The sequence below is a fragment of the Fusarium flagelliforme genome, assembly GCF_020744385.1.
Source record: "Fusarium flagelliforme strain FIESC 12 MPI-CAGE-AA-0113 chromosome Unknown B0J16scaffold_7, whole genome shotgun sequence".
Classification (NCBI taxonomy): domain Eukaryota; kingdom Fungi; phylum Ascomycota; class Sordariomycetes; order Hypocreales; family Nectriaceae; genus Fusarium; species Fusarium flagelliforme.
The window spans coordinates 778,170-797,769 of NW_025763509.1; the positions used below are offsets into that span (position 1 = coordinate 778,170).

General features: G+C 48.0%; 8 protein-coding genes across 8 annotated transcripts; 4 read left to right on the forward strand and 4 right to left on the reverse strand.

The window, feature by feature from the left end:
* Positions 1-419: 419 nt before the first annotated feature.
* Positions 420-1,015, reverse strand: B0J16DRAFT_388226 (uncharacterized protein; the record flags this gene model as incomplete). Its single annotated transcript, XM_046131731.1, has 3 exons — positions 420-874; positions 921-953; positions 1,000-1,015. The coding sequence occupies 3 exons, from the start codon at positions 1,013-1,015 to the stop codon at positions 420-422; spliced, it is 504 nt and encodes a 167-aa protein (XP_045978746.1).
* Positions 1,016-1,595: 580 nt separating this feature from the next.
* B0J16DRAFT_348582 (uncharacterized protein) lies at positions 1,596-2,862 on the reverse strand. Its single transcript, XM_046128761.1, has one exon. It carries the CDS (start codon positions 2,807-2,809, stop codon positions 1,892-1,894), a length of 918 nt encoding a protein of 305 aa, XP_045978747.1. The 5' UTR covers positions 2,810-2,862; the 3' UTR covers positions 1,596-1,891.
* A 380-nt stretch (positions 2,863-3,242) lies between these two features.
* On the reverse strand, positions 3,243-4,191 carry B0J16DRAFT_375274 (cutinase). Its single transcript, XM_046130680.1, has 2 exons — positions 3,494-4,191; positions 3,243-3,437 (listed from the first exon to the last, which is right to left on the reverse strand). The coding sequence occupies exons 1-2, from the start codon at positions 4,043-4,045 to the stop codon at positions 3,309-3,311; spliced, it is 681 nt and encodes a 226-aa protein (XP_045978748.1). The 5' UTR covers positions 4,046-4,191; the 3' UTR covers positions 3,243-3,308.
* Positions 4,192-6,349: 2,158 nt separating this feature from the next.
* On the forward strand, positions 6,350-6,618 carry B0J16DRAFT_388229 (uncharacterized protein; the record flags this gene model as incomplete). The annotated part of the gene is made up of 2 exons (XM_046131732.1): positions 6,350-6,528; positions 6,579-6,618. 2 exons carry the CDS (start codon positions 6,350-6,352, stop codon positions 6,616-6,618), a joined length of 219 nt encoding a protein of 72 aa, XP_045978749.1.
* Positions 6,619-7,176: 558 nt separating this feature from the next.
* B0J16DRAFT_417921 (uncharacterized protein) lies at positions 7,177-7,887 on the forward strand (the record flags this gene model as incomplete). The annotated part of the gene is made up of 1 exon (XM_046133717.1): positions 7,177-7,887. The coding sequence occupies one exon, from the start codon at positions 7,177-7,179 to the stop codon at positions 7,885-7,887; it is 711 nt and encodes a 236-aa protein (XP_045978750.1).
* Positions 7,888-8,125: 238 nt separating this feature from the next.
* On the forward strand, positions 8,126-13,612 carry B0J16DRAFT_417922 (uncharacterized protein). The gene is made up of 5 exons (XM_046133718.1): positions 8,126-8,531; positions 8,594-8,718; positions 8,790-9,150; positions 9,200-10,876; positions 10,924-13,612. The coding sequence occupies exons 1-5, from the start codon at positions 8,154-8,156 to the stop codon at positions 13,360-13,362; spliced, it is 4,980 nt and encodes a 1,659-aa protein (XP_045978751.1). The 5' UTR covers positions 8,126-8,153; the 3' UTR covers positions 13,363-13,612.
* Positions 13,613-14,854: 1,242 nt separating this feature from the next.
* Positions 14,855-16,980, forward strand: B0J16DRAFT_348590 (general substrate transporter). The gene is made up of 4 exons (XM_046128762.1): positions 14,855-15,321; positions 15,374-15,960; positions 16,018-16,499; positions 16,556-16,980. Exons 1-4 carry the CDS (start codon positions 15,189-15,191, stop codon positions 16,884-16,886), a joined length of 1,533 nt encoding a protein of 510 aa, XP_045978752.1. The 5' UTR covers positions 14,855-15,188; the 3' UTR covers positions 16,887-16,980.
* A 730-nt stretch (positions 16,981-17,710) lies between these two features.
* Positions 17,711-19,066, reverse strand: B0J16DRAFT_274701 (uncharacterized protein; the record flags this gene model as incomplete). The annotated part of the gene is made up of 1 exon (XM_046123678.1): positions 17,711-19,066. One exon carries the CDS (start codon positions 19,064-19,066, stop codon positions 17,711-17,713), a length of 1,356 nt encoding a protein of 451 aa, XP_045978753.1.
* Positions 19,067-19,600: the final 534 nt, after the last annotated feature.

Here is a 19,600-nt window from a genome sequence, read left to right on the forward strand (position 1 = left end):
TCGCTACGATAGTGAGCAATGACAGGAAGCACATAGTCCCTCTATGGAAGTCGTCGGCGCTTGTACTCTTGGCTTGTCAGCACGATAAGGATTAGGGCCTGATCAGAGGAACAACTGAGAGTGTGGTTGAAATTGAGAAAAAGGCAAAGGATTTGAAGGTTCGGTTAGAATGATGGACATAACCGGCTCAAGGGGTATCAGAAACCTGGACCGCTAGCCTATTTATGCAACTTCACAGTATAATACTCTGTTTTAATTCTTTTGTAGAAAAACAAGCAAATACAAGATGGTCCAGATAGTCAAAGCAAATACCACAAACGCCTGACGTATATCCGTTCTATGTCTATCCTAGAATTCCATCATCTTTTCCCCATCGAACGTCTCGCCAGTCCAAGACGAGTCGTAAAACCATTCAGATATCAGTCGATCCAAAACCCTACCAGTTCCCCTGATGGAGTTGACGGGCAGTACTCGGTTCTGCCTCTCGACCTTTTGGCCTCATTCCAGTTACGCACAAGCCGAGGATAATCTGACTTTATGGCGCACTTGACTACAATATCCACCATGTCATCATACCCAGTATACTGGATTGCGTACCATGATTCGCACTCGTCTGTAATAGCCTGAACATTCTTCTCAGTCAATTTGGTAGCGACATCTCGTCCACCGAGGCTCTTCCAGTAGTCAAAGACCATCTGGGGCTTTGCCTCATGGACGTCGAACTCGGCGAAGCGCACGGTCCGTAGCGGTCCGTCGGGATGCATGCGCCATTGAATCCACATGTCGACGGTCTGGTTGGTGTGGTTGACTTCGTGTCCAGTAATTCTTACATTGTCGTCTGAGGCGTTGGCGAAGGGGACGGGGACGGCAAGTTCTGATATAATTAGTGTTGAGTCAGGGTTTTGAGGGTGGGAGCTAACCTTGACCAGGTGGGTTGTAGTAGGGTGTGTAAGCTGGGATAATGTTAGTCAGAAACAGTACAGACAACGGCTAGCCTACTCCCGTAAGAAGACATGATGGCAATGTTTGTTGGACAGATGAGATGTGATATGTAGTTTAGGTTGGTCGATGAGATCTCGGTGGCTTGAAAAGACTAGTTTAGTGAGGGTAGTTGGTTTTGATGAATTTGGAAGAAGAGGACCACGCAGACTATATAGTGATGAATCTGGTAACTGGCTCTGCTATCTATTATCACCTCTGTAAGCGGTACAAAGAGAACCGGTGTGATCTAGTATCTGGTGTCACCACAAGATCTTCTATCTTTCTCGCTCATATTGAAGTTCATAGTCGTCTTGTGATACCTACTCTTATTCACTCTTCTCAGAAGGATCAATTTCATTCCATTAACAAAAAGACACTACGGTACCATCCTTGCAGTTGACATCGTCCTTTTGACTAAGTGCCGATATGCTCATGCCACTACTTTGGACAAAGAAGAGGTCATCTTAGAACCCTCAGCCCGCTTGTAAGCCTTTCTTGCTCTTGCACAAAGCTTCAAAGAGCAGATAAATGACATATCGGATCCAGCAAAAGAAATTAAGTTACAAGGCGTGTTAGTGGAAAGCCGCTTTATCATTTCGAATGGGAAGTCTGGCCTTGCCAAGTGTTGGGTTATTCAGCTTTCTAGAACGCATCATCCATGACACCTGATCTACTATAGTGACGACTTCTTTGACCCATTCAAACACGGTAATCATAAGAGCTTGAAGATGGCAAGAACCGTTGACCATTGAAGAGCCGGAGTTAAAACAACAAAGCTGGTATAGTACTACAGGATCAAATATACACAAAACCAAAAACCGAACAAAGAACCAGGCCTCAAACCAATCCTATCATTGACGCGACATCAGAATTCCACATGCCATTGGACAAACCGGGGAACGACCATCTTCTAAGGAAGATGCTGCTTGATCTCCTGCTGAGTCCACTCCCAGAGCTTCTCGCGAGCCTCCTTATCCTGGCTCAGCTTGCTCCCCTTGCCCTTCACACCAACAGGATGATAGAAGACACCAGTTTCAGCATCAGGGCTAGAAAGCGCCCAGAGTTGGTTCAAAGCGCCTTTGCTCGAGTTGACACCCATAATACTGAAGACTAATCGTGTAAGGGTTCCTACGATAAGACTGCTGCTGATAGCAGGGCCGGTGAGGTTCGTCTGGACAACTCCTGGGTGGAGACTGATGACCTTCAAATGGGGATGACGTTCAGCCAAAGCAGCAGCGTAGTGAACGTTGGCGAGCTTGGAGATGGAATAGCGTGCTGAGCTCGACAGGTTAGGCATGGTGGTTTTGAATTGGTCGAACTGATAAGGATCCTTGGGCGAAAAAGATTCTCCCATTGAAGCCAGGAAGATAACTCTGACGTCAGGGTTGACCTTGGTCGTCTCCTCAAGCGTAGGAAGGAGAAGGTGTGTGAGGAACGCATGACCCATATGATTGGTGCCGATTTGGATCTCATAACCCTCCTCAGTGAGACCCTCAGGCGTCATCATAATACCAGCATTGTTGACGAGCACATCAAGACGCGTTGATGCTTCCTGGAATTCCTTGACCGCAGACTTGATGCTTTCCAACGAAGCAAGGTTCAGAGAAAGAAAAGACACTGGTTCAGTCTTGCAGCCAGACTCTTGCAGCTCAGTGATGGCTTGGTCGAATTTTGCCTTTGATCGGCAGGCAAGAAAAATCTTGGCAGGATCGTGTTTCAGGAGTTGGCGAGTAGTTTCGAGACCCAGACCAGAGTTTCCTCCGGTGATGAGGATGACTTTGCCATCGAGGCTGGGAATATCGGTGTCGGGAGAGAATTTGACTGACATCGTGAAGGAATTGTTGAGGTTGTTTGAGGGAGGCTGAGGATGGAATGTGGTTGAAGAAGTTGGTCAATACCGGGGTCGGGGTCCTGGAATCTGCCGAGGAATGGGGCGAACCTCCGGCGGTAGACTCAATATGGCTAGGTCAAATTTCGGGGCCCGGAAATAAGATGCAACAGTCTGAGACGACTAGCACCATCGCAGGTCCAACTTGACGATTACATCTCCTCAGGGTGCTCAGGAGAATTGGCCCCTAGAGGCATAAGGGATGAAATAATTTGATCACTTTATGTTAGCTTAGACTAGCACTTAGGCTACTTTGTTATTGTAGCATAAGCCTTAGAGAACAATTCTTCTGTTACCTACCTGCATTTGTAAAATGAATCACAATAGTCTGTTTCACGGCAAGTTTACACAGCATATATAGCCTTGAACATAGGTTCAACTCTTATTATTATTATTACATCATTGACTACTCTGTTTAACTCCAGCATCATCAACAGCTCTAGCTGGAACCAGTCAGCTGCTTGACAACGAACTTAGTGCCGAGATCCTGGGTAGACGAATCGCGAGGGTATTGCAGATGAGGTCCGTTAATGCCGGCACCATGTGTGGTATCACAGACACCATCACCCTAAATATGTTAGTAAAAACATTCCGATAGAGGGAGAACTGTTCAGGTTTACTTACATAGATACAAACATCAAGAGTCTTTGAGATCCAGTCCTGAGGAATGCCATTGCTGCCAAAAGCAGACAGTCCTTGGACATTCTTAGTGGTATCACCACCTCGGTTATCAACGTTGCACTCCAAGCCCCTCTTGCGCATGGGGTTACCGATGAGGAAGACGCCCTTGACAGCGTCCTTGGCGCTTCCAGTCAGTTGAGAAAGGGCGTTGACGGTGGCAGCAGCACCCTGAGAGTAGCCCTCGAGGATGACGCACTCGCTAGGGTTGGAGGAGACGACGCTGTTGACCTTTCGGACAATGTCGCGGGTCCCTGAGGCGGAGTTCTGGCTGAAATCGGCAGGGTAGACAGTGTTGTAGATCTTTCCGCCTGAGACTTGGGAGGTGATTCGAGAGTTCATGGTTCGGAAGCCAGATGAGGCTCCCTGAACCTCACCGGTTCCTCGGGTGTTGATGATGGTGTAGGAGCTGCACTGGGCGGCGCGAGGCTCAATCTCGACAGGGCTGGCGGAGACAGTGGCCGCAGCAGCCAGAAGAGGGACGAATTGGAAACGCATATTGATTGTTGGAGGTATTAATTGGTATGGTTGTTGTAGAGAGAATGAAGCAACTTGATAGACTGATTATCATGTTCCTGAACAAAGCTCTTATACAAACAGACATCCGATGATCGGCAACCCACCGCATTATTCCCAGAAATTACCCAACTCGCAAACATGTCCAAGGCGGTTCTAGTTCGTTGCTTTGATGTTCTCCTGTCATTAGCGACGCGCTAAAACGACAAGCTAGAACGCCGATCACCTCTCGGCACTCTGGGGCCATGTGTCTCGGTAATTCCAGTGTTTCATGGCGTCTAGTAACTTTAGCGCGTCTAACTGGCACCTTTACGAACATTGACTGACTCGTGTTTTGTTTAAACTCGGAGCAACTAACCAAATGTAACTGTCGATCTCCTTCTTTCGTCCGGACCACCTTTTATCGCGGACGTGAATTCCGCGATCGAGAGTTCCATCGATGATGGTTCTCGGACGGAAGAAGCCGAGAGAGCATGGTTTTGCTCCGTGAGCGGACATGAACGAGTCTTGCTGAGTGCTGGTCCTAAATTCAGGATGGCGCCAATTGGTCAGATGATTTATTCGCTGATCGTTTTGAAACCACCATCTCATCTCTACACGTGCACAGTCCATTTCGATGACGATACGAGGCCTCAGCATGGACTAGATATGGGCTAGCGGTGACAAGCACGAAGCGCTTCACTTCCAAAGAATTACTATGTCCCACCCTGCCAGCGTAGCGGAAGGGAAAGTGATTGATCGATTATTGTAGTCTATCATTCTGGGTGGTGTCAAAGGCTAGCGGTTCCTGTCACAGAAGCTAATATTCTTATAGCGCGTCGTTACCGTTCTAGTGAAAGCATATTTCGTTTCACCCAGGCCAAGACTCGTCCAAGAAGTTCCACAAGCGCCACAATAGTGACCTGAAAAGTAGCCTCGGCATTAGATACTGCATTCGACTTGATCTTCCAAGAGGTCTGTTCACCACGCCACAAGCTGCGGAAACGTGCACTCGAACCATGTGGCTTATCTGATGAGGGCTTCGGGTTAGCAGTGGAGGAAAGTCCAGAATAACTAGTTAGCACCTTAACCAGAAGAGTTCCCAGTTTCCGACATCGTTAAGCAATGACCTCTGGGGATCCGGGGAATGGTAGAAGCTGATTTACGTAATACTGCCGCGGCTGGGATGACTTCCGCTTGCTTTGTAGAACGTGGCGACCGGTAAGCTAACCTGGATGACATCTTATGAATTGTCGAGATTGAACAGAGGTTTCTTTGCCTCCGCAACCTGTGCCGCGATGCTGAATGTTACATCCAATGTGTTTTACCGTATATACGCTTTGAATGATTTGCCTCTCAAGAAAACCTGGATAAAATTTTGCATCGGAGACGATATAGATCTATTTTGCGGTGGACATGGTAATGGCCACCACTCTTTGTAATTTTGTCGACATATATGTCTAAATTGTGTTCCCTCTTAAAAAATGAGTCGAGACGAGAGTAACATTTTAGAAACAGTATGAAGATATTTGGAAATAGTACTATTCTAGTATTGGTTTTCCAAACCAAACCAAATGAACCCTGGATTTAACTAGACACATAGTGACAGGTTTCCAACTCGCAGGCTTTTGGAAGCAGAAAGTTGATGCCAACCTCTGAGTCACGCAGGATCAAAGGAATGCCGCACTAGCCTTCAATGCAGAAGGCAACCAAATATGAAAAGGAAGAAAGGAGCTGTTCAAGAACAAGAGGTTCGATGTCTGACGGCTTTGACCAAGGGATCAAGAAGTGCATGACATGACAAACATGAAGTTATTTCTGACCAATGAAATGCAGGCTGAAGCAGGACACCCTGGAACTACAGGGCTGATGATACAGATTTGAGGTTATCCAAACCTGCCTATCGCGTCAAATGCGTTTCAGCGGCCTGATAGCAAGGACCAGGGATAGCGAAATATAGCATGCGCATAATCCAAAATTCCTAAAGGGACAAGCTTCACCGCTTAACCCCCACCAGGGACAATGTAACATATTTGTAAATTATGCTTCCAAAACAGGTCAAGATTGTGTCTGAAGCGATTCGAGACTCTTTCCCTCGCCTACCAAAATGGTTGGCCTGAAACATAGCCGTGGCATAGACGAAATAAGCTTCACAAGACATGCATATAAAGCTGTCATGTTCGCCCTTTTCCACTTATTGTTGCAGATCAATTCATCCATTCTTCTATTCTCTATCTTGGCTGGTCCATCCACAACTTATCTTCACAAGTCTCAATCTCTTGACTTACCGAAACCACCACCAACAAAATGCTCGCCAAAACTATCTTCGTCATGGCTTTCGCCACCCTTTCTATGGCTGCCCCTCAGGCCAGCAGCGACCGTAACGCCCAGATGAAGCGCGTTGAAGAACTTCGCGGCAAGGGTCTTACTTGCAACGAGGGTGTCCAGGGCTCTATCCTCTGCTCTGATGGACTCGGTGGTGACTGGTGAGTACATATATCGGAAACCAATGATACAATATTGACAATCTCTATAGCTTTGTCGACATTTTCGGATCAGGAAACTGCCTCATTTAAAGGAGGTATCGGCAATTAGAAAAGGGGTGTTGAGCGTTCTATTTATATATGGTATGCAGGTACCGATAAGATAAGATAAGAGATAATTGAAGTCTAATGTTTGACCTCCCTTCAACCCCACAACGTGACAGCTTCGTCCTCGTCACGAGCATCTTCCCGAAAGTCCAATTCTTTGTCTTTGAGCTAAAAAAATACAATACAATCATCTGAAACAATACCCAAAATGCCGCGTATGAACCTTGGGCTCTATTAGAACCACTGCAGTCTACCGTCTGGATGTGGAGCTGGCTTCGCGAACCCAGACCTACTCAAGCGCTGCGGCGCCTGCGGTGTCGTCAAGTACTGTGGTCAGCCTCACCAAAGGGCAGACAGACCAAGACATAAGGTCCAATGTGTTCCCATTAAGGAACAGAGGGAGAAACTCGCAGAAGAAGAAGCCAAACTGCGTGCCAATCCTGGCGAAGACACAAACGGTGTCGGCCCTTTCACCACCCACGTTGGCCAGTTCTGGTTCTACAAGAGCACTTGCCCGTGTATATGTCTGCTCTCTTTGATATGATGTCTGCTATTCTCAACGTCCGTACCGGAGAAGCTGTCGAGGCCGCTCTTGGGCATGCACTCGAGATGCTTCGCCTTTGCCGTGGAGACAATCAAGGCGTTCGGTCTTATGTCCCTGCGCTGTATCTTCGCCTTGGAAGGGACCAGGAAGCATACGATTTTATCAAATGGCACGCTACGGTGCCCGACGAAAAGTATGAATGGCATAATACTAGCTTGCGATATCTCGATTTGCATGATCAGGATGCATTTGAACCAGTCTTCGAAAAGACCCACTACTATAACGTGGCATTCACGGTAGCCCTCACACTCATCAAAATCCGCCTGATGAAGGACCTGGAGTCTCTCCAAGACTTTCTACAGAAGAGCCCCGGCGCGTCAGAAGAGGCTAGACGCGCCCATCTCGAGGAAGAAGCCATGAGTGACATCCTTCTCAAGCGAACGCAAAATGTCGCTCACAGTAACTACAAAGAGCTCATTGCACAGCTCAAGAACCAGATCAATCAGCTGTACGAAAAGGTCAAGAAAGATAATCCGCATTTCTGGCCGGGTGTCCAGAACCCCATGTTGTACGCTTATGATGTACCGACTGGTTATACTGTTGGTTCACGAGAGGAGGCTGTGCTTATCTTCCGCCAATCGTGGTATTCGTGGGCAGAGACGGAGCCTGCCATAACATATATTCGAGGTATTATCTCGCAAGATAATTAGACTTCTCTAAATGCACAATTGATCTGTGACGTTATTATTACCCCAGTACATGCGATCATTATAAATAAAGGACAACACCCGGTTTATCGCAAGATGCAAGTTCTGGTGGACACCTTTCCTGCATGCTGATGCGCGCTTAGTGGCTAACGCGGATTGGTAGGTAGCCTTACCGATGATGTTACATTTTACCATGCGGGGTCGTATTTCTTAGACCTCAGCTTCATCATCTGTCGTTAATTGGCGTGAGATCTCAGCCGACCATCAGTATGGAGGGGACGTTCCATCTGAACAATCTTTGGGCAAAGGCCTACAAGAGAGTTCAAGAGAGTGAGCATTCTGGGGACTTGAAGAGGTTCGAGGACTATCTGCAAACCCAATCAAGTGGAGCCCAACAGTCTTGGATAGAGTCCCAGAGTCAAGATGGAGGTCGGCTCAAAGAAATCCAGAAACTGGCGAAGGAGAAGTTAGAGGGCCTTCCCGAAGCTCGCACGTCCTTCACATTAGGTGGGAAACGAATTGTAGTCCGGGAGTATATCCAAAAAGCCGTTCAGACAATCAAACAGTTTAAACCCATTATCAGCGGAGCACTGTCGGCTGAACCGCAGGCTGCTCTAGCTTGGGCTTGTATCTTGGGTGTTCTTCCTGTGAGTTTCGATATCTGCTCGGAAAGTTCAAAGTTTATTCAGATACTGATGGTATTGATAAGATATTGGAAAACCTGTTTCAGAGGGATGCAGACGCGGCGGAAGGCCTTACCAAGATCATATTTATGCTTGTTCGATACCAAAACCTCGAAGAATCAGTCTTGGCTCACGACTCGGAAGCTGCAAGGTATGTGTCTAATATTATTGAATTCAATGAGTTGGAAGCTTTGCGTATAAGCAACGTCTAACTCCATCTAGCTACAGTGCAAGCACAAGTACCCATGAGCTATTATCGAACATCGAAGATAAGCTTATCGACATCTATAAGAAGGTTTATCTTTATCAGATTCGATTCGTCTTGCAATATGGGCGAGGGAAGTGCCGTCGAAATATGGGAGGAATTCTTAAACCCGAAGACTGGAAAGAACAATGGAAAGAAATTGATACTGCCAGACAACTGGTTGACCAAGCTGTTCTGGATCGAGTTGGTGCAAGAACCTTGGAGACGTGGGCCACAGTCAAGGAGATCGAGATGACAACCACAGAGACGTTGAAAGCCGTGCATGATCTGGACGCGAGAATGAAGGACATGGACATTAAAGAGCAATCTGCACAAGAGGTACGTGAAACTGACTCTAAAGAAATACCCCTATCTGACTGGCCTCTAGCGGGAACTATTACTCCAGCTACCAATAGCCGCGGATGCTGCATTCGACTCTGCGAAGGTTCTAAGTGCCCAGAGCTTCTGCTTGGAGGGCACCCAGCACGATATCTTGTCTAAGATCGGAGACTGGGCAGAAGACCCCTCTGGCGAACTCATATTCTGGCTTTACAGCATGGCTGGAACCGGCAAGTCAAGTATTGCCTTGACTGTGGCAGATGCCTTGAAACAGAGACGCCCATTAACCACGGGAAGAAACCCTCCGACGACAGCGTTCCTCGGCGCCAGCTTCTTCTTCAAACAAGTCGACAATACGAGGAACGATACCCAGCGTTTCTTTACGACCGTAGCCTGGAGCCTTGCAGAGGTATTTGACGACTTCAAGCCGTTAGTTGCACAGGCAGTCGACGACAATCTGACTATTGGAACCAAAGCTCCCCAGCAACAATTACAGCATCTACTTGTCGAGACTCTGTCCATTTTAGATGGCAAAACGTTCCTACCCATACGGCTGATCGTCGTAGTGGACGCTCTGGATGAGTGTCTTGACCGCAGTCAAGCCAAAGAGCTTATCAGTCTTCTGGCTGTGCAGCTGAAGGACCTACAAAAGGTCCAGCTTCGCGTTCTTATCACGAGCAGACGTGAAGAGCATATTCAGCAAGCTTTCGGTCAATTGGAAGAAGGCTTGTATCGACCGGTGCCTTTGGAGAAGATCAGACTAGATGAAGAGAACGACAGCGACGACATCACGCGCTATATCCGGACCACGCTGAGAGCGATAGCCAGGCAACATGATTGCGACGAAGACGAGATTTCCACAACTATCATCAAGCAGCTCAGCGAAAAGGCCAACGGCCTGTTCATCTATGCAGCGACTGCATGTCGTTTCCTAGATGCTGGGGACTTTGCAGACCCAATGGATAGACAAGATCGTCTTGACCTGATATTGGATACCGGTCCAGCCACTGATGACTGGGGAGAAGATGGTCCTCAGAACCATATTGATGACATCTATCTCAAGGTCTTATCGTTCCCAGCCCGCGAAAAGCTCAGTCCAGCGGCGAGGCGCATAACCTACGAGATTATGAAGAATGCCCTAGGCTTTCTCGTAACAGTCTTCCAGCCTGTGACTATACAGTCGCTTAGGGGATTTGTTCAGTGTGTAGTTAAAGGGCCTGGCGATATGACAGAGAGGTTGAGACGACTGTTGAAGAAGCTCCAGGCCATCGTCACTATACCTACTGACGAGAAGTCTCCGCTTGAGCTGATGCACTTATCGTTTCGAGACTTTATTTTGAGCAAGGAGCGAACAAAGCATCTGAACTTTGAAGTCGACGAGGGCGAGATGCACAAAAAGGCATTCCTTTACTGCCTCAGCACCATGTCTAGTGAGCTCCATCAGGATATATGCGGGCTGAACTGGCCTGGAACAACGGCTTCGGAAATATCGGGCGAGCGAGTTGAAGAGCGCATTCGACCTCATTTGCGGTACATTTGTCGCTACTGGGTCGATCATCTTGCGAAGCTTGATCAGCAGAACCAGCGAGAGGTTGGGCTACTGGATGGTGGGAGTGTCCATACATTCCTCCAAAAGAATTTCTTATACTGGCTTGAAGTGATAGCCCTTATCAAGGAAACAGCAACGGCCATACTCATGATGGATAAGCTACAAACTTTGGTTGAGGTACGTAATCCTTTGCGATGCTAATAAAGACCTCTGACAATTCACAGTCCACGGAACACGAGAACCTATCTCTTCTGATCCACGATTTGAGACGTTTCATACTCAGCAACAGGTGGATCATCGATCACGCACCATTGCAAATCTACGTATCTGCACTCGTTTTCAGTCCCAGCAAGGTGCGAACAAAAAGTCCGTTCCAAAATCATATTCCCAGTTGGGTTGTGCAGCTGCCAGATATTGATGACCAATGGTCACCGGAACTGTCTGTTTTGCAAGGCCACACTGACCACATATACTTTGTTGCTTGCTCCCCTGTGGAGAATCTCATCGTCTCTCTATCTCATGACAAAACAGCGAGGATATGGGATGCCGTCACAGGAACGGAGCGTTTCACATTCGACGTTTCCGCAGGCTATAGCTGTGCTGCGTTTTCTCCAGATGGAGAATCCATTGCCTTCGGCAGATGGGAAGGGGCAATCGACATACGAGAGTTCGCCAAAGGAACAACGCTTGAACTCAAGGGTTGTGACGGACCTCTGGCTCATGTTGTATATTCTCCGAAAACGGGAGCTATGTTGGCATTAGTGGTTGACTACAAGACCTTCAAGATATGGGGCATTGACGAAGGCTGTATAAAGCATGTTATACCTGCAATCGCTGATGCACACTGGGCCGTCAGGGCTACCTGTCAGTTTACTTCGGACGAACAATACCTGATAGTCTCGGGATCCCCCCATGGCATGACCATGTGGGACACGCAAAGGGGCCATTGTGTAAGGAAATTCGACCGCTTCGACACTGGGGGGGTTAATGACTTTACCATTTCCAGAGATGGATCAACGGTTGCCTTGGTTACCCGCCCAGGCAAGGTGGCCATCATGAATGTCATATCGGGAGAAATTGAAGTCAAATATCCAGGAAACAAATACTTCGAGATAGTCTCGTCACCATGCGGGACCTCTGTATTGGCTCGAAAGATCGGTGGTGATATCGTCCTTCTCAACGCTGCTAACCCGTTCGGACTTGAACAACTTCCAGGTTCTATCGTGGAACACTGCTTTGCAATCTCCTGGGATGGCAAGTTGTTGGCATCAGGATTTGGGCGGGACATCAGGCTCTGGGAGGTGCAAATAAATTCGACTCTGATTCAAAGACCCATCGAAGGTGGAAAGCATTTTGAGACTTTGCAATTCTCCCCTGAAAGCACCTTGGTATATGGCTACAGCTTGTATCAGGACAACGCACAAGTACGCTACTTGACTGGTAGGGAGCTGGTCCTGCGCCGGAGAGCGGTAAAGACAATACGTTTCTCACCCCACGGGAATTTCGTGGCACTTCGAGTACAAGAAGATGACCCCTACGAAGATGACGACAATACGGATTACGTAGAAGGGGAGGGTAACTTATGTGAGCTATGGAATAGCACTATGACCTCTCGGACTTTGGCTCACAAAGAATGGAAAGAAGTTTTCTTCTCGCCCGATGGCAGATACTTAGCCCTACTCCCGTTCGAGGGCGAGGCGCAGGCTGAAATCGTCGACAGTACGACACTGGAGACGGAAATGACATGTCAGTGTTCAGATATTACTTACATGGAATTCTCTCCAGACGGTGAAGTCATCGTCATTTTCTGTCCCCAATATGGGACATTGGAGGGTCTGTGCGAGGTCTGGAATATTCCGCGCAGGGAACAAATTTATCGATTCACTGTGTACATTTATGCTAAACCCCGGGACGACTGGGCAGGGATTACGTTCTCCCCAGACTGTAGCTTTATAGCCTTGATTTCGGCATGGAATACAGCTGAAGGACTTGACGAGTGGAAGATTATACATCTTACCAAAGGAGTCAGGGGGCTCGTAAAGGGACAGGGGTCGGGTAATCCGATATTCCACGCCCAAGGCCATTTTCTAGCTATTCGTCAGACATTCTTCATCGATATCAGAGAAACATCTTCCTTGCTTTCTCGGGGACATTTCAAGCTCGCTGGCGGCAACATCAAGGGTGGAGACATCAAGGGCCATGATCGCTGTAACATGGCTTTCTCGGCAGCTGGGACGTTTGTCTGTACATCGAGGGAGTATGGCAGCACAAATACAGTAATTCAGCAGTGGAATATTGCATCCGGGAGCGAGATTGGAAGGTATGTTGTGGGAGGAGATATTAGTCATCTCTCCTTCTCTGACGACAGATATTTTGTGTGCGATCAAGGGCGACTACCTCTTCCTCAGTCCAACCCTGGGATGGAGAACAACCGCAAGACGGAATATGAAGATGCGCAAAACCTACTTTATGTTGGAGGTGAATGGTTATATCGCGGATTGGAAAAGCTGCTGTGGCTGCCTCTTCCCTATCAGTCGCAGATCTCCCGAATACAAGGCAACACGCTCGCTCTCTCCCACGAGGATGGTAACATACGGATTATCAGATTCGATCTCGCTGCCATTCCAATTCGATATATTGGATCGGAACCACTTGGTTCCTAACACAAAGACTGCCCCCTTGAGGTTGAGGGTGCAGGAGTAGGGTAGCATAGATGCCATTCTCAGCCGATATAGAACGCCTGGATCTATTCTTCTCTTGAACTCTTGGCAGTGATCTTTTCTCAAGCCCCAACGCTGACCTAAGCGGGAGTTGGTGGAACTTCCAAGAGTCCAAATTGATACATGAGAATCCAAAGTGCGGCTCATGCTTGTCGTATGTTTGAGGCGGTTGCAAAATGTAACCCGATGCTGAGCGGGGCGCAAATGTTAACCTTGTTAATTATAAAGCATGGACTTCCAATGACGAGATGCCAAGACAAAATGGTAACTGGGACGGCATGGAACTAGAAACCGCACGCATGAAACCAACAGATCGGAGGGGTTACCTCGGTTATCACTGGCAGGATAGGACGTGGGTGAGGAAAAGATCGAAAGGAAGTTAGGCACAGGGGATCCAGGGTAACATTTTGAACATTTGGGATACAATGCCTATATCTGCGTCCAGTTAGTGGTCAACGCCTCATATCAGAGAACGAATCCATTCGGATGGAGACATCCTAAAGTAGTGTGATAGTTCCGGGTAGACGCTATCCTCGTTCCATAGGGGAATATCCGCTGCCATATCCGCAGCATCGGAGTTCAGTTGATCGAGTTAAACTTATGCGGGGAATGATTTGAAGTCCGGAGCCAAATTTTCAGCCGATTTGAACCCAGAATCACCGATCAGGTCATGGAATTGTTGGAGAAGTGGCTCCGGACAAGACAATGTGGGTTTGAAACACTACTCTCCAAACCCGGTCCCTGATCATTTCCCTTGGAAATAGCAGGCTTTGCACAGCGTGAACGTCAAAAGATGCATCAATTACAGCTTGACCACCTCTACAAGATGATCAAATGCTCACGTAACTGTTTTTGTCTTGCAACTTGTGTCAATCATCTGACCAGATTCTGGGGAACCTGTCCCACTCTCGGCATTACTCGCGGCCTTGTTCTTCATCAAGACCGGGGTAGACGCGCTAAAGAAGCATGGGGCTCCGCGTTGGGATTGGGGAAGAACGCGTGAGGACGAAGGAAGGACTAGAGAGACTGGGGCATGGTCTTGGGAAACCCGTTTTATTTACGTCGTTGGGTCGGCTTCCACTGGGGAGTCTGGAAAAACGTTTCCATGGTTGGAGAGACTTTCGGGCCAACTGAAGCGAGATGTGAAGGTACAGGCGATTCCTGCATTTATGACGACCTGTTGGATGAAGTGAGACGTATATTTGTGCGAATATCGATCAGCAAATACGAATATCAGATCAGTTCAGCTTTAGCAAAAAGTGAGTCAAGCGAAGCCGGAATAGAACTGCCGAAAACAAGGTGCATCTAACTAGACCAATTAGATAATTTGATGTCTAGTTATCCGATACTCTACCGAAAAGTGGTCACGATCACCGGCACTAGATCCTCAATTCGAGACACCAACAAACTTCTTGAATCGTACCGTTGCATACTAATGACTCGTACCCGCTCGGAACAGGGGATTTCGGCAAACATGAAGAACCAAAAGATCGAATCATTGCGGGGTGGACGGTTGCTCTCCTGATCTGAACACTCAGCTAAGTGGAACTGGGTAGCATTCAAGTCTCAGTTAACGCTCCTGGCTCATAACCTGGGGAACTGGAAACTGGAGACCCCGCGATCTAAGCTTGTTTCTTGTCGGGTGACGGCGGAGCGGAATTGGGTATGTCTGTGGGTTTACATATATAACTGTTTGCTGATCGCACCTTTATTTTTTTGGGCCGGTTGCTTTTCTCTTAGACACTAATTCTTTAAGCTTATTTGTAGTCATGGCTGTTGATAACAATGATCAGCCCTCTATGGGTGGCGTCATGGCTGTTTTGCCGAACCCGACGACGCCTTGGTATAAGCAGGCTCATTTAGCTAAGCTTAATGGTCTAATCCTCGGCTTAGTCTGCTTTCGTAGGTACTAACCGTCATCTCTCATGGTGCCTTCACTAACAAAGATCAACAGAGTCTGCCATTGGATATGATGGTAGTTTACTCAACTCTCTCCAGTCCTTCCCTCAATGGAACAACTTCATGGGTAACCCTACTGGTGAATGGTCCGGCTTCATCAACTGTTCTTACTTCATTGGCTTCATCGTCGCCTGCCCGCCCAGCTCATGGCTGGCCAACAGATTTGGTCGTCGTATACCAATCTTTGTTGCTTTCATTCCACTTGCAATTGGAGTCGGTCTCCAAACAAGTGCCCAATCTGAAGCTCAATGGATTGCTGGTCGTTTCATCCTCGGTCTGCCTACTGGCATGTTCGCTACTGCGGTGCCTCTGCTCATCACTGAGATCGCGTATCCTAGCCAGCGAAGCGTTGTTTCTGCTCTCATGAACTGTAACTACTTCGTCGGTGGTATCATTGCGTCTTGGGCTTCATATGGTACCAGACACTATGATGACTGGGCGTGGAGAATTCCTACGCTTCTTCAAATTGCTCTGCCTCTCTGTGGTCTTCCTGCTCTGATCATGGTTGATGAAAGCCCTCGATGGCTTATCTCCATGGGACGCGAGGAGGAGGCTCGCCGAATTCTGGCAAAGATGCATGCTGTAAGTCTAACTGCCTACTGTTTTCAATCCCCGTTGAAACTCTAACCCATCTGATAGGGCGGCGATGTGAACCATCCCCTCGTCGAATTCGAACTCCACGAAATCATCACAGCCATCGAATCTGAGAAACAAGCCACCAAGTCAACCTCCTACATGACCCTCGTCTCTACCAAGGCTCACCGTCGACGATTCTTCATCACTCTCACCCTCGCCATTTACTGCCAATGGGTCGGCAACGGAGTCGTCAGCTACTACCTCTCCACGGTCCTCAGCACAGTCGGCATTACCAGCGTCACTGACCAGACTTTGATCAACGGTTGTCTCCAAATCTGGAGTTTGATCGCTGCCTGTACTGGTGCCTTGTGTGTTGAGCGTCTTGGAAGACGTCCTCTTCTCTTACTTTCTTGCGCTATCATGCTTGTCAGCTTTATCCTGATCACTGCTTTGTCGGGAAGCTTCGCCGCTAGTGGATCCAAGGCTGTTGGTATCACCATGATCCCATTCATCTTCTGCTTCAATGCCGGTTACGGAGTTGCAATGTAAGCATAACCTCTTTCTACTTTCTACTTCGACACATTACTAACAACTTCTTCAGTACTCCTCTTCAAGTTGCTTACCCTCTCGAGCTGTGGCCCTTCCAGCTTCGAAGTCGCGGTATGTCAGCGCTTTGGATCATTATGATCTCCGCCCTCATCTTCAACGTGTTCGTCAACCCGATCGCCTTGGCTGCTATTGGCTGGAAGTACTACATCGTCTATGTGGCCCTTCTCGTTTCTTACGGTCTTGTCATCTTCTTCTTCTATCCCGAGACAAAGGGACGTACACTTGAGGAGATCTCTGTCGTCTTCGGCGATGCACCTGAAGGTCTATATGAGTCTGAAAACACTAAGGTTTCGGAGAAGGCGGATGTTAAGCACCTTGATTAAAATGCTTTATGTATAACGTTTGACGAGTTGTATTTGTATTTCGTAGCGATATAAGCAAAGAACCCTTTCTATCCACAATTCTTCTCTATTCTCCATTGTGTATTCCCTCACAGTCGTGATACCTTGACTTCTAGTGAGGCTGAGGATCGTGATATTCCCACGTTTCCCTGGCCTTGCACTTCCACTTCTTGTGGTCCGTTCGTGGCTCAGTCTGTTTGACTATGGTGTACGATGGTTCGATTTTTGCTTTTGTGAAAAGTTTCGATGAATGTGTCTTAGTCCTTGGTCTCTATTTCTGTGAGTGTAACAATGGTGTGTTGTGTGATGGTTAGCCAAGCGGGAACCCGGCTTAGATAGATATAGACGATATGCAGGTGTGAGCTAATGCGATCAAGCCGCCGAGACCAGGCGTTGTTGAATGAATCATTGTCAACCATATACCGCAGGGCTGGGTGAATCAGGGGCATGAGATGCAGACTGTCCAGATCGTAAACGATACGGAAGTGAAAGACCTATCTCTATTAGCTCTAGTATGGGGTCACGGTATATGACGGTGATGATTTGCAAACACTATTTGGAATTTGCTAGTGACACGTCAGGAGATAAGATGCCCGCAATGCGGTCTCGATAAAATAACACTTTTGGTTCACAAACACAACTACCACTGTCACAGCATGAATGAAGAGTGATCAAGGGGAAATTGATATTGAGGTAGTCTTTTAACAAAAGAAAGCTAAATGATATTGCGATGGTGACTAGAGAATAGCTATCCCGTAAGACAACTGGAATCCTCTTCCATGAGGCATCCTGTATCTACGCCTCGATTATGCCTTGGCGGCCTCAATGGCTGAAGAAAGAGTTGGCTTCTGCGCTTGAACAACAGGAGCAAGCGTCGCAACACTAACATGTGGCCACTTTACTCCGTTGAAATCCAAAAACACCATCTGAGAGTACTGAATCTGAGAATAAGCCACCGTAACAGTCTTCCTCTCTGCAGGAATCTTCACATCCTTGTCGATATAAAACTCCGGCACCGCATCTCTGGGTCCCTTGGCAGCAGGAGACACAGTCTGGCCAACACGCATACCAGGATCAAGTTCGACTTCAGCGTGGATCTTAGAGACCCAGTACTGAGCGGTCACATCAACGGCGTTGGCATTGCCGTTCTTGTCCGCCTTTTTGGCATCGCGCTTCTGACCTGCGTCGGCGCCGATATTAAACCCGATGTTGGATGTTCCGCCGCCGAATTTACCGGCAGGCGCGTTGGTTGAGACAGTGAACATGGAGTTTTGGACGATATTCTTGCCCTTGTTCGCTTGGCGAAGGATTGTGTTCGGGTCATTAAGGATTTCTTGAGTGATGGTGCCATTTTCCATGAAGAGTGCCAGGTCTTGCGGGAGACGGCGAGATCTGTCATCATCTGCATTCTGGCTGTTGAAGCGTCGCTTGTTGTTTTTAATCTCGACGTCAACAGGGCCCGGGCCAAGTGGAAGGCGAATCGGGGTGATATCAATCTCAGGGATGCTTGGGGCTCCATCATTGGTTTTAGGAGCGTCAAAACCTTGGGCATTAATGGTAGTGCCATGAGGGATAGACCCCATGCGGCAGAAGGACATGGGAAGCTCTGGCATCTCTTCTACCTTGGGAACTCTCATCCAGAGTCCAGGCTCAAAGTGAATGCCTGGAGGGTTCTCGGGTGCGGTCTTTCCAGGAGGAGGCGGCATAGCATCAACAATAGTCTGGGTATAGGGAAGACCAATGAGAGTTATATCAGCCTGCTCAAATAGCCCGCGGTTCGGAACATCTGTCAAAAGATCACCAAAAACCTGAGTCTCACCAGTAAGGTTGAGTTGCAGAAGGTTATCATTGATCGGATCGGTTGGCTCCTTGTCGAACTGGGTTGGGGTCTTTTTACTAGCAGGTCGGAAGATAGTGTTGAAGCCATAGCCGCTGAATGTGCCCTTGAACTCCGCCAGGGCGTCCAGGGGAGGAGGGGGAGGACCTTTAGGTTCTTCAGTAGTCTTGTGGTGGCCGTTCTTGAACTCATGATGGCCATTCTTGGACTTGCCATTGACATGAAAAGCTGGCTGAAGAACGGTCGGACCATAGTTGAACTCCCTTGGGACATCAATGATGACGGAGGGAGCTGTGGGCGCGAGGTCCTCAAGAGTTGGACGCATGATTGATGATTGGTAGAATGGTTGAGGGAGTTGGAAGTGATGAGGATGGTGTGATTATGAGAAGAGTAGTTGAAGCACTGGACATAGGAACCCTTTTATCTTTTATGGCGAAGAGAATGTCACAGGAAGGGAGATTGTGATATGGTTCGTCTAGATGCCCGGGAGATTCCCCTCACGTCTAGGTACCATAAACTGTCAACAGAAATGTGACTTGTCCGCCTCCATCTCAACATTTAGGAGTCTAGAACGAAACTTCAGTCGCGGTGACTTGAACGGACAGCCGCGAAACGACGGACATATGCAATTGGACTATCCTGACTGCTCAGCTGTGACTTAGAACTGAACGCTCTATCGTACCCCAGTGAGAGACCACATGGTGTCATAGAAATAGAACCCATCTCATAGGTCGAAGAGATCTGTCACCAGTAACGTTTTTCCGCCACCTGCCAGAACTAAGACATTGCCGTTCGCGCCGCATAACTATCAAGCGGGGTAGTAGGATCAAGTTCCCTCAGCAGGCCTAGTAAACGAGGG